The sequence below is a fragment of the Onychomys torridus genome, chromosome 15, assembly GCF_903995425.1.
Source record: "Onychomys torridus chromosome 15, mOncTor1.1, whole genome shotgun sequence".
NCBI classification, from domain to species: Eukaryota; Metazoa; Chordata; class Mammalia; order Rodentia; family Cricetidae; genus Onychomys; species Onychomys torridus.
In genome coordinates this window covers 31,620,905-31,633,536 of record NC_050457.1, presented here as the reverse complement: position 1 = coordinate 31,633,536, position 12,632 = coordinate 31,620,905, and the positions used below count along the sequence as shown (strand labels likewise).

The 12,632-nt window shown below is 42.0% G+C and overlaps 2 protein-coding genes across 3 annotated transcripts in view; one reads left to right on the top strand and one right to left on the bottom strand.

Annotated features, from left to right (window-relative positions):
- Positions 1-2,866, top strand: part of Ndufaf2 (NADH:ubiquinone oxidoreductase complex assembly factor 2) — a 113,605-nt gene extending 110,739 nt beyond the window's left edge. The window contains exon 4 of the mRNA XM_036207370.1: positions 2,162-2,866. Within this exon, the coding sequence (XP_036063263.1) occupies positions 2,162-2,410 (249 nt within the window). The 3' untranslated portion in view covers positions 2,411-2,866. The remainder of the gene's footprint in view (positions 1-2,161) is intronic.
- A 1,694-nt stretch (positions 2,867-4,560) lies between these two features.
- Positions 4,561-8,518, bottom strand: Smim15 (small integral membrane protein 15). Of its 2 annotated transcripts, none has more exons than XM_036207385.1 (3): positions 8,455-8,518; positions 7,115-7,236; positions 4,561-6,310 (listed from the first exon to the last, which is right to left on the bottom strand). In XM_036207385.1, exon 3 carries the CDS (start codon positions 6,276-6,278, stop codon positions 6,054-6,056), a length of 225 nt encoding a protein of 74 aa, XP_036063278.1. In that variant the 5' UTR covers positions 6,279-6,310; positions 7,115-7,236; positions 8,455-8,518; the 3' UTR covers positions 4,561-6,053. The 2 variants fall into 2 exon arrangements, with proteins under 2 accessions (XP_036063278.1, XP_036063279.1); XM_036207386.1 differs by lacking the exon at positions 8,455-8,518 and adding an exon at positions 7,535-8,444.
- Positions 8,519-12,632: the final 4,114 nt, after the last annotated feature.

Sequence of the window (12,632 nt, the reverse complement as noted above, 5' to 3'; positions counted from 1 at the left end):
CATGCACCCTAGGCTTAATCCCTAGAATAAGTGTTTTTTTAAAAAGATATAGGTAGAAGTTGAGTGTTTTGGGTTTATTTTATTTTATTTTAGCAGAGTAGAATAAATGGTCACTATCTTTAAATCAGCATGAACTTTGTCACACTGTCACTGCCCAGCAGCGTTCCTATTCATTCTTTGTTCTGTGCTTTTCAGTTTACTTGTAATCTGATATGGACAGGTTCTTTCTGGTCATGTGCATCTGGATATTCACATCCTTCCCAAGATCTGGGGGACTCCTGGCATTACTTTCCTAAATAGGCCACTTCGAGGCTCCTATCAGATGTAGACTGGGCCCCGCCAGGGGTTGAACAGTAGAGCACAGGGTTGCATTCACTCGAGGCCCACACATGGGGGCCTCTGCTAGTCTCTGAGGATGGCCATTAAATGCTCATGTGCTCCAGTCTGTGCCCCCACACATAGCAAATGTCCACGGCTCCCCTGATGCTCAGAACAAGCAAGCCAACCAGAGAATCCTGTGTCAGAAAGGGGGAGCCATAGAGCCAAGCAAGCCCTGCTCTCAAACATGGTCTCCATAATAAACCATACCCAGCTGCTCTCCCAAACTACCTAACCCACCACAGTTCTCCCTGCCCCTCTGTTTAAATGTCTTAGGGGCTTTCTTGGGGTGAACTCACCTCACCTCTTCTCTATGATTCTGTGGTTGTTAGGGTGTCCCAAGGAACCCTGAATTATAGCTGTCCCATGTCTTCTGACGCCCCGAGTAACTTAGTCCCTAACAACAGATCCCTTCTTCTCCAGATGACTCCTTGTCACAGCGCTTGTGTGGTGGGTTTCTTTATGAAAGCTAGTTTGCCGCAGAGTGGGGGTCCCTTCCAGTCTAACTCTCTGTAACTGGAACTGTTGGTCTACACTCTCCCAGTGTGCTTCACACCTTCCCTTCCAGGGAGCCAGCCTGGAGATGTGGGTGCTTCGTGCCTTTCTGGTTCTCTGCCCTCTGGCTTTCCAGTTGTCTTTCCTACCCTGAAAATCTTCCTCTCGTTTCCTTGCACTCTCATTGTTTCTCATCGCTCTGACTAGTTACGTGAAGGATGCTTATCCTGCCTCCTTACCCTACAGGGGGAAAGGTTAAAACCCAGAAGGATTTAATTGCCTTTTCTGAGTCGTACATGTAATGATGCTCCTTAAATATGACAGTCTTGTATTCAGTGAAAGACAATAGTGTAGATGCTAGATAGAGCAAAGCTATAGAACTTACTGCCAATTGCAAGGATTTGAGGAAGCATCTCCAGCAGTGAAGTGCCTCTCTGTAGCTAGTGTCTAGGACATGAACTTTGCTCCTGTCCTCTTCCACTGGACTACTCTAGGGAGAGAAGTAGGTAGGTGTCTTAGTTAGAGTTTCTATTGCAATGAAGAGACACGGCAACTCTTATAAAGGAAAGCATTTAATTGGGGTGGCTGGCTTATAGTTCAGAGATTTAGTCTATCTTCATCATGGTGGGAAGCAAAGCAGCATGCAGGCAGACATGATACTGGAGAAATAGCTCAAAATCCTCCATCTTGACTCAAAGGCAACAGGAAATGTCATGAGACACTGGGCATGGCTTGAGCATATATATAAAAAGCCCACCCCCACAGTGATACACTTCCTCCCAGAAGGCCACATCTACTGCAACAATGCCACACTTCCTAATAGTGCTACTCCCTATGAGCTTTGGGGGCCATTTACATTCAAACCACTACATTAGGACTTGGATCTGGCACTGTAGAAGGGGAATTTAGCATTCACATTCCCAGGACACAAGAGTGGCAGGCTGGAGTAGCACTCTAGGATACCCACACACATCTTCCTCTGCAGTGAAGAAGTGGCCACTGATGCTGAGCCTTAAAGCTGAAAATTTGGGGGAGTGATTCAGATTCTTATGTCACATTTGTTTCACTTTTTGAGTAGCAAATATTTTTCTATGATCCCTCAGTCTTCTCTTATAACATAAAGAACATTTTAGTACTGATATATAATCAAAAGCCTTCCCAGCCTTAGCCTATGCATATCTATACATGTAATGCAGTCTCTTTTAATATTTTGATTTACTTATTGCCATAAAATCTTTGAATTATTTAAACTAAAATTTTAATGTTTCCCAATTATATGTATGTGCAGGAAATACTAAAGAATGAAAAATACAGAGAAGAAATTAAAATAAAAAGCAAAGATTTTTATGAGAAAGATAAGGTCAGTAAAGAGCCCAGCGAAGAACTGCTGCCTTCACCTGCTGCAACTCAGATTAAAGGACACGCTGCTGCTCCGTACTTCGGGAAGGAAGAACCCTCAGTGGCTCCCACCAGCACTGGTCAGACTTTTCAGCCAGGCTCATGGATGCCAGAAGATAACAAAAGACAAAATCATTGAAGCACTATGGGAAAGTCATTTCATTGATGTGGATGTGGCTATTTCAACAAATAAAGGTTAAAAGTTAATCACTTTGCATTTTCTGTATACCCTGTGTTCCATAAAGCTTGTGGTATTTATTATGTATAATGTGATGCTGTAAATATAGAAGCTTCAATATATTCAGATTTGAATCCTATGCTTGATTTTCTCACCCTTCCCCTCCTTGGATTACCATGCTGGCAAGTGTCATGCCACTGTGAACACTCAGTACATAAGGTCCTCGGGCTCAGTTAGGAACCAACCACAGATACTGTGAGGATAACAATGGGCTTCCACAGCTGCTAAAAAGGAAAACTTGGATAGAACATATGATTTTTTTTTTTTTAATAGAAAGTACTAGGTTTGCTGGTAAGTGATGCAGGAACAGTCATTTGAATCTCCTACATAATAAATAAGATATAATTTTGGCCTGATTATCATGTGCCTTTGGGTTCTGTTTTAGAGACAGAGTCTCACTGTATACACCACACTGGCCTCAAATTCAGATACACACCTGCCTCTGCTGGCATGCCAGGCCTCAACTGCCTTTCTACTTTTTAAAAACCACCTAGCTGTGAAGCATTTAAAGTAGAATTTAAATATTAAATAGCTTGCCTGCCACATTTCACTTTTTAATTAGCTATATTTGAACATTTCAAAGTTTATGTCTCTTTTTTTTAATTATGTCTCTTTCAAGACAGAATTAAACCTATTTTAAGTTATTAGTCTTAAGAGTTTAAGTGTTTGTATAAGGTATACCTTAAGAGCTAAATTCTTGCAGTTTTCTATGCCTCCACTAAAATGTATGTAGTATACTTCTGCAATGATGGGCTTAACACTGTGCAAACTTTTAAAGCACAAAAATATGTTTCTGATTCCAGGGTTTAATCAGATAACCTAGCTCTGCCTGTATTTGCATAAAAGTGACTATATTGGCTGAGCGTGTTCTATTTAGGAATACATACACATACATACACACATATGTATATATGTAACAAAGAAAAAGAGGCCATGAATTTGAAAGATGGCAGGGGTTGGGATTGGGGGGCATGGGAGGGTTTAAAGGAGGAAAGGTAGGGAGAAAATGGAGTAATTATAATCTCAAAAAATAAAAAAAAATAAGGAAATAATCATTACCATTTTTTAATCAACATAGAAAGCTCTCATTTATTTCTTAATTAACCTTGAACCAATTACCACTGTATTGATCTTTTTAAATGCTATTTCATTAACTACATTACTTAAAATGTAACCTGAGTTTATTTAAGCCAGACTTTTTCAAACTGTTTCTATTCTTTGAAAAAAAGACATGGAGAGGCTGTGAAAGTCAAGAAATTATGAAGGAAAGAAAGTTGTCCATATTCCATTTGCATTTTCAAAACTTTGATATCTGACCATCTGTTATTGTGTTTGAAACTGCAGAGCTTGGCCTTAAGTAATTTATTCCAAATAAGAATAGACCAGAGTGATCCTATATCCAGATACAAACATTAAAGGCAATCATTTTCCTCTATTATTTTGGCAAAATACTAAAGGATGGCTTTTTTCTAGCCTTCTACCAAGGGGCAATGGCTGCATTTAGTTTTCAGAAATTCAAGAGTGACAAGCAAGCATTTAACAAGTAAGATTCTTCCAACAGGAATATTGTTTCTCAATGAGAAAAGACGGAATTTTCTGAAGAATTCCAAACTTGACAGTATTCTCTGCTTTACACACTGTACACAGCATGCCCCACCGTCATTTTGAATGTTTGTTGATCTCATGTATACAAAGTTACTGTCAAACAGCTAGTCCATCAGCACTCAGGAATCCCTGGATTCTTTTCAGAAATACTATCCTATTTCTAGCACATTTAGCTATGACTGAAATTCACAAACTTGTTTGTTTGTTTTGGTTTTTCAAGCCAGGGTTTCACTGTGTAGCTTTGCGCCTTTCCTGGAACTCACTCTGTACCCCAGGCTGGCCTCGAACTCACAGAGATCCGCCTGCCTCTGCCTCCCAAGTGCTGGGATTAAAGGTGTGCGCCACCATCGCCCAGCGAAATTCACAATATTTTGAAGCCTTAACCTGCATGACATAGGTAACTGAAATGATTACTCCTCCCTTAGAAAACACAAAAACTCAAGACCTCTTTATAAAAACGTATCAAATTTATTTCGACATTTAGTTTCATTTTTAGTCAGACTATTTGACAATTACCATAACTTAAAATTCATTATCAGAGGTACAGAAGACATTAATAAGCAGTTAAATACTGCAGTGAATAAAGTTACTGGACCATGCATGTAGAAAAGCCATGTTTAATAGTCTCTAAGTCTATTTTGCCCGGGAAGATCCCTGGCTTTGCACTCTGGCCGTCTGATTGCAGTTCCTGCCCTCACTCTTACACCCATGACAAATTTCCCAAATTCAAACCTTTATTGGTTTAATAAAGTATGACTTCATAAATTTGTAATTTTAATTTTCACTTTGATCCTGTATGAGTAAAAAGTAACAGGACATCGCTGCCACATTAGTTACAAACAGAATAAAAACAAAAGTAGTGTATGCAATCAGCAAATTATCTGGTGACATTACCTACTTCACAGCCCTAGTGATTGTAAGAAAATACGGAACCAAGGTTTCAAAAGCACATGGCGTTTTCACTGTTGGCTTTAAGTCATGTTATTCTTCTTAGCAAACTCATTTAAGAAAATGACAGTGTACAAAAATTCTATCCATGGTCAAGATAATGAGACACCTACATAAAATGAAGAAATGTCTTAATAATTGCTAGCTGTGTTCATGGCTAAAGCTTAAGAATGCAAATAGCCATAGTCATTAATAAAATTTTCCTTTGAGAAAGTAATGCTTTCATTCCAAAAAATAAGCAATGATTTTAAAATAGTGATTAATACACTTTATCTCTTTTACACCAAAGTAAACTTTTCACCTCAGAAGGTAATTCTTTTACATTCCTAATATCCTCTGTCCAGAGCTGAACCCCATTTTAAACTACCATTTAAACAGGATTCATAGTCTAAAACCATTTTTCTCTACATTGTATTTTTTACCTGAGTACATTAAGCTCCAAATGGCAAATGACTGTCAGTTTAAAGAATTTTCACTACAGGTTAAGCAGACAAAATGCTTGGGACCAGTAATGTTTTATTTGTATTTTTCAGATTTTAGAGTATTTCATAATACCTTGAAGATGGGATCCAAATCCAAACACAAGGTTAATTTTATTTCTCCTGGTTTGATGATAATTTTATGGATTTTGAACGCACCTGTATTTTGACTGCAACCCATCAGAAAATAGGGTGTTGAATTTTCCACTTGGCATCGTGTCTGAACACAGGTGTTAGATTTTACAGTGCTTTGAGTTTTGAATTTTCACATTAGGTATGCTCCACCTGTATGGTAAATGCTAAACTTAAATACCTGTCAGTGGGTTCCAGCAAGCTTCTATTTCCAAACCTAAAAGTTACTTCAGTATTGAGGTCAGAACATGACTCTTCTATACGGTCAGATTTAATTTACTGTATAATACTATCACGAAATCAACTGGAACCTAGTGAGTCCTTCCAAAGCTGCAGAATTTCCCAGACGGTTTTTGTCCAGTGGCAGAGTCTGTTCACCTTCAATCCTTTTTTAGTCGTTTAGCTTTTGCAATGTTTTCTTGACGTTTTTGTTTCTTCTTTTGCTCCTTCTCTCTGGCTTCAATCATCTTGGCCAGTTTCCAGGACAGTACAGCACTAGCTAGAAACAGAGGCGTAAGGGCCAAGATGACGGTTGTAAGAAAGCCATATGGGTCCTTTGCAGCCCACTCCACAACATACTCAGCCCAAGCCTTTATATCAAGCATCTTCCAGCAAGCAGGAAATTGGGGCTTGGAGACTGGAGGGAAGGAAAAAAAACAAAAACAGAAGACTATATGGTTAATCAAATCCTGAAAGTTAGAACACATCCAATTAAATCAGAATCCCATTATCCCTCGGTTGTTTTTAAGTATTAGTTAGTATTTTAATAGAGACTAATATCTCCATTTAGGAAAAAATAGTTCAAATAGAGCAACACAAACAGTCAATTTATAGACAGTGAAGACCAATTCATAGAGGGTAAAGCCCATTTGGACTGCATCCTCTGGACTCTCTCCATGCCTCTTAGGATACTCAAGACAAACTAAGAAGGAGCAGACATGCAAGGATCTGGAGTTTCCTATGCTCGTTTCAGGAAGGGGCCGAATCCTTTCACTTGTTGACATAGCACTAGTACTGCTAAGTACTAGTTAACAAACGTACAAACCAGACTCATGTCTGATGTCTCAAGCCAGACCATGAGAAATTCTCTCAGGGAAAGGGGAAGTAGATGGCTATTTCCAGAACATAGGTAAGGAAAATCTGATGCTAAATCCACATTAGTATGTCCAGCAAAAAATGACTACTAGGTTACAGGCTTTCAGTTTTGACAGCCCCTATCTACAAAAACACAGTAAGAAATGTATCCACAATGAGTGTTATGATTTGAGTTTTTTTGTTTTTTTGTGAGTTGGTAAGAGAGGGTCATCTGGTAAAAGAGACAGGACTTGAGAAGCATTTCCTATTTTGCCACAATGGTAAACTGTGTTCTTGTTTCTACCAACCTGTATTCAATTACAGACTGAATTACAAAACATGGAAAGGGATTTTTAAAACCATCTACCTTATGCTGGTATAGTGATCTCTAATTTTTCCTCGGAGTATCAGTGAGCCAGTCACAATTCAGATGACTGTTGCTTTTGACCATATACTCTGTAGAGATTTTAATTCTACACAGTGGATGTGCTGAAAAAGAAAAAATTAAGTCATAACTACTGTAAGATTATGAATGGGGAAAAAATCTAAATTCTCATGAAAAAATAAATGACAAGTAAAAACGTCTTTCTGTAATACTTTAACACCTATCCCTTCCGAATTTACAATTATGAATACCCTGAAATAAAGTACTAATTGCTAGAAACCAAGTATTTTAAGTAGCTTATTTGATTACTCTATTTTTAATTTGAATAGAAATTTTAAAGAACTACTTTCACTGACTTATAAAAAGATAAGCTTGTTCACTGACATGTTACAGGAGACATACCCATAGAGATCTTGAGCCTTTTGTCTCTGTTGCTGGGGATCCAACCCAAGGCCTAGAGCACGCCAGGCGGGTGCTCCACTGCTGACCAACATCCCCCAGTCCAGAGCCTAAACCGTTCGTACTTAAGAGTACTCAGTTACTCGTTCGATTGAGTACATCATTAGAAAGTCAAACACTCTGCCTTACTCTTTAAAGGTTTTGTGGTCCGTGGTACAATTAGTATACAGTATAGGAAAATAAAGGCTACCCAAAAAATGGTAGCCACAACTCTGTCACATCAAGAAAACTGCCACTGGTTTTAACTTCCATATTCCCATGCTCTCTTCGTATCTGTATTAGAAATAATACCTCTACTTTCAACACATTAGACTGGCTCGAGACGTTAACCATCCTAACCCATTTGGTAACATCCTCCTCGTCCAGTTGTAACCAGGATGCAGGAAGGTCCAGGAAGGACCGATCTTCCTCCAACCCAGTCGCGACCTAACACAAGTTTCAGGGGAAAGCAAGTAACTTTGCAAATAGAAGAGCGCGACTGGCGGGCATGGATTGTGGCAAAGTTACCGCCCTCAGGCCACAGATCCTGCGGGCACCTCAGTCTCGGACCAAAACATCCTCGCCTCACTTTCGGGCCCACTCCTCCACCTGAAAAAGCCGGGGGGACCCGGAGCTGCCCCTGGCGGCACTACACCTACAGCCTCTCTCCTAACTTTCCCTCCTTAGGCTTCCCCTTGCCCCGGGCCATGTCCACCGCCATCCCTCGGCCTCACAGGCGCAGGCCGTCGATCCGCCGAGCCAAGCCGGGCAGATCCCGCCGGCCCCGGAGCTCGGGAAGCCGGGGCGGCCCCGCCACACGCCCACCCAAGGCCGCCGCTGGGAACACGCACACCCCAGGGACTCCCGCTCCCATTCCCACTCACCGCCAGGCAGGAAGGAGGAAGGCGGAAGCCGCTCCGCTCGGGCCCCGCCCACAGGCGGGGCGGGGCGGGAGTGCGGAAGTCGCGGGCAGGCTTCCGGCGGCGCCATTGCTGGAGCGACGGGGCGGGGCGGGGCGGGGCGACGCGGCGCGGAGGTCTCCGGGCTGCGGCAGGTGAGGCTGCGCGCAGGTTGGTGTGCGCGGCCGGATGGGGCGACCGTGACCCGGCATCCTGAGTGGGACGCTGGGGAAGGCGAGGCGACGGGGAGTGGGCCGAACCGGTGAGGTGTTCGGACTGGGGACACTCAGCCCGAAGAGCTGCCGCAAGAAATGAAGTGGTCCCCGCAGGCTTCTCGGAGCCTTCTCGCGGCCATCGAAGGACCTGGCTTGTTCCCGAATTCACATCTCACCCGTGCATTAGGGCTGAACAATAGTTACATATTCAGACAAAGCAGCAGCCGGGCCGGGATGTGTCCAGTGAACCTTGTTACCAGGGGGAAGTGCTGCCACGCTGTGGGAAAGAGGTTTTGTTGTTTTTAATCTAAGAGCCTAGCTTATTTCACAAAGGAGTGGTCGATACTTGCCCAAAGTAAACTATCAATAATTAAACTGTCAGGGCATAGAGATTCCACAGAAGTACTTGTTCTTCCAATACATAAATAAAGGGCAGCAAAAGTCAACAAGCAGAAAGGGATGCGTTAAATAGCTCTCCTAATCTACAGGAACTGGAAGATTAGCTTTGGTTGGGTTGGTGCTCAAATTTTGTGATTGCTTGCCTGAACTACTTGCTCTGTTTGACTGCCTCTGGCAAATGTTGCAAGACCTCCTCACTGTTGTGTGCCAAATAAAGCAAGTTTTTATTCCTGAGAGACCGAGTGTTCTCTTTGAGGAGCAAGCCGAGACATGTATGACTAGTTAAAGTATAACAACAGTAACCATTATTTACCAAGAAGCAGACTTTGGCAGATAATCTAACGATCTGAAACACTGCTCCTCGGGTATATGCTAATGTTGTATTGGCAGCAGTTGCTTTCTTATTCTTGGGTGAAAACCTGAAGGATGGCTTAGACCTGTTCGGAAGCCTAACTAGCCAGAAAAAGCAGACCCATAACCGGCTCGTATCAATGAAATTTTCAGTGGAATAGATGGTATCTTACAAGTACTGCCTCCTGGTGTGTTGCTCTGCACCATCTTGGGGATGGAAAGGAAGTCCCTGAGGACTGAGGAGATTGTTCACTGGCATATACTTGCATAGTATACACACATACAAAGGAAAGAAAGAAGCAAGCCTCTTTGGCTGTTATCTATTGGAGACCTTATCTTCACTTCTAATTTTACAGAGCTATCTTCTGGTGTATTAGGCAGGCTTGTGCAAACCCAAGAACAGCATAGAGTGCCTCAGAGTACAGCCTTACGGGGGTCTGCATTACCCTAACCAAAGATGATAAGTAAGATAGGCTCCCAAACCATGGACTGTTCAATGGTGAGATGGAACTCATCACCATGAGCCTTTTCCTCCTGTATGACTAGAAGGAATATATCTAGAAGGAATCCTAGTTGACCTCCAGTTCTGTAAGGACAGATCAGTAAAGTAGTCTGTGTTTGGCCAGTCCTCTGACTCCTTATCTTTTTTGAGAGGGAGGGAGTGGTAGTGGTTTTTTTGGTTTGTTTTGTTTTTGAGACAGGCTTGCTATGTATCCCAGGCTCACCTTGAACACCTAGATCCTTCTGGCCCAGCCTCCCAAGTGATGGGATTATAGGCTGTACCACCACAGCTGTCCTCTTAACCTGATTTTTATTCTCTCCCAAAAGTCATTCAGAAACTCATTTCCAGCCGGGCGGTGGTGGCGCACGCCTGTAATCCCAGCACTCAGGAGGCAGAGGCAGGCGGATCTTTGTGAGTTCGAGGCCAGCCTGGTCTACCGAGCGAGATCCAGGAAAGGCACAAAGCTACACAGAGAAACCCTGTCTCGAAAAACCAAAAAAAAGAAAGAAACAAAGAAACTCATTTCCAGATAACAAGTAATAAGTTCTGTCTTGTTTATAAGAAGTAAATTTTAGCCAGGTGTGATAGTTTACACCTGTGACACCCCCACCCCACCCCCAAGACTTGAGAGGTGAAGACTGGAAGGTGAGGAGTTCAGTGTCTTCCTCGGCACACAGTGAGTTTGAGCAGTGTCTCAGAGAGGAGGTAGGGAGTTAAGGTAGTTCCTATAGGTAACCAGACTAGGAAGAGCTGTATGTTCGAGATTAAAACGACACACCCACAAAGGGAACTCTGAAATGAAGGACGGGCTGCACAATGTTTGCTATTACAGGAAGCCTTAAAAACTGTAGGTGTGTTGTTGTCTTGAGAAGGCAATGCCTAGCCGACTGTCATGTGTTGGGTTTTTAGTCTTTTTACCTTTCTAAGTATAAAGTTAAACCTCACTCTAACCATGTGTAATTGAAAGGAGTGTGCCCTGAATAAGTGTCTGCTGTAGTAATGTAACTATTTGCTCTGATTAAAAGGTGCTGACATGAACTATGAACCAAAGGCTGTGGAGCCCCCAGCGGGATCAGGCCCTCTGGATAAGTGAGACAATTGAATAGCTTGAACTGTTTGGGAGGCATCCAGTCTGTGGGACCAGGACCTGTCCTTAGTGCATGGGCTGGCTGTTTGGAACCTTGGGCTTACACAGGGACACTTTGCTCAGCCTGGAAGGAGGGGACTGGACCTGCCTGTGCTGAACCCACCAGGTTTAAATGAATCCCCAGGGGTGTCTTGGCCCTGGAAGAGATGGGAATGGAGGGGAGGGGCTGGGGGGAAGGTGGGGATGGAGGCGGGAGGGGGGAGGACAGGGGAACCCATGGCTGATGTATAAAATTTAAAACACATAATAATAAAGAAAAAAATACTAAAAAAAATTAATAATAATAAATAAATAAATAAAAGGTGCTGAAAGGTCTCTCACCTACACTTAGGCTTATTTCCCTACAGTAACTCTTTACATATTTCACTTCTTTTGATGGAATTGTTTTTTATCTGTGAGACTATTTCATAACATTTTACTTTCTTTGCTTTTCATCAAAACAATGCAAATGGATTTGTTAATAGGCATATTTGTAGCTTTAGGAATTAATTGTGTTCATATGCTAAAGAATAATAATTTTAAACATCAATTGAGCACTTTCTGTGTACCAAGTACTGAGGTCAGTGTTTCTCAAATACTGTCACTAATCCTGAGACTAAGTCACTCGTCAAAGGTTGTACTCTTATACTGATCTTACAGATAAGGAACCAGTAAAGGCGGGGGTTCTAAACATGCCTCACCAAAATCCATGTTCACTCCTCACGCTCAGAGACTTGGCAAAATTGCTTTGTTCACAAGTGCTGTTTTTTGAGTCTGTCATTGTTAACCGATAATAACTAAAATCACTGACTTAAAAGTTGCCTGCTGCCCAGATGGTGGCAGCATGTCTCAAAGAGCTTGTATGCTGGGGAAGGCTTTCCCAGCCTTGCTGGTCGGTCGCTTGCTGAAAGTGCGCGACCTTTCTGTCTCCACAGAGCCCTTTCACTGCTATGGTTATCAGCCCATGATTCATCCTGCTATAGCCTCCTCTTCTGGGTAGATCACACTCTGGCAATTTCTTTTCACTGGTTTATCTACGAAGTATCAGAATCTGTCTAGAAAACTCATTAGGACCTATCCAGTGAGACAATTTCATTTCAAGTATAGTTATTTTTTGACCATTATTTGATGTTACTGGGCAGAAGTACTGAAAGTGTTAATATTAGCTAATATTACTAAGAAATGTTTGCTTAAATTAGAAGGCGTGTCTTAAACACACACATTAGTAAAGGCACTTATGAAAAACAATTAGTATTCAAAAGAAGAGCAAGAAACTCAATAGGTATTATATATGGGGCCAGGAGACAGTCGAGGGTAAAGATGCAGACAGCCAAGGCTGAGCTCCAGCCCTAGATTCCCAAACTGATGGGAGGTCAGACACACAAAGTAACGTTTGTTGCTGTTGTTGTTGTTTTTAATTAAACCTTTAGTTAAAATTTTCTTGGAAGATTCCATTTGTGTTTTTGAAGGGAGCTTCCAAACAAGTACTGCCTCCCCACAGATGACTGCCATACCCCATCGCTTCTTTGCTTGCCACAGCTCTGGAGTCTGATATTTACTTCCAGTGTAT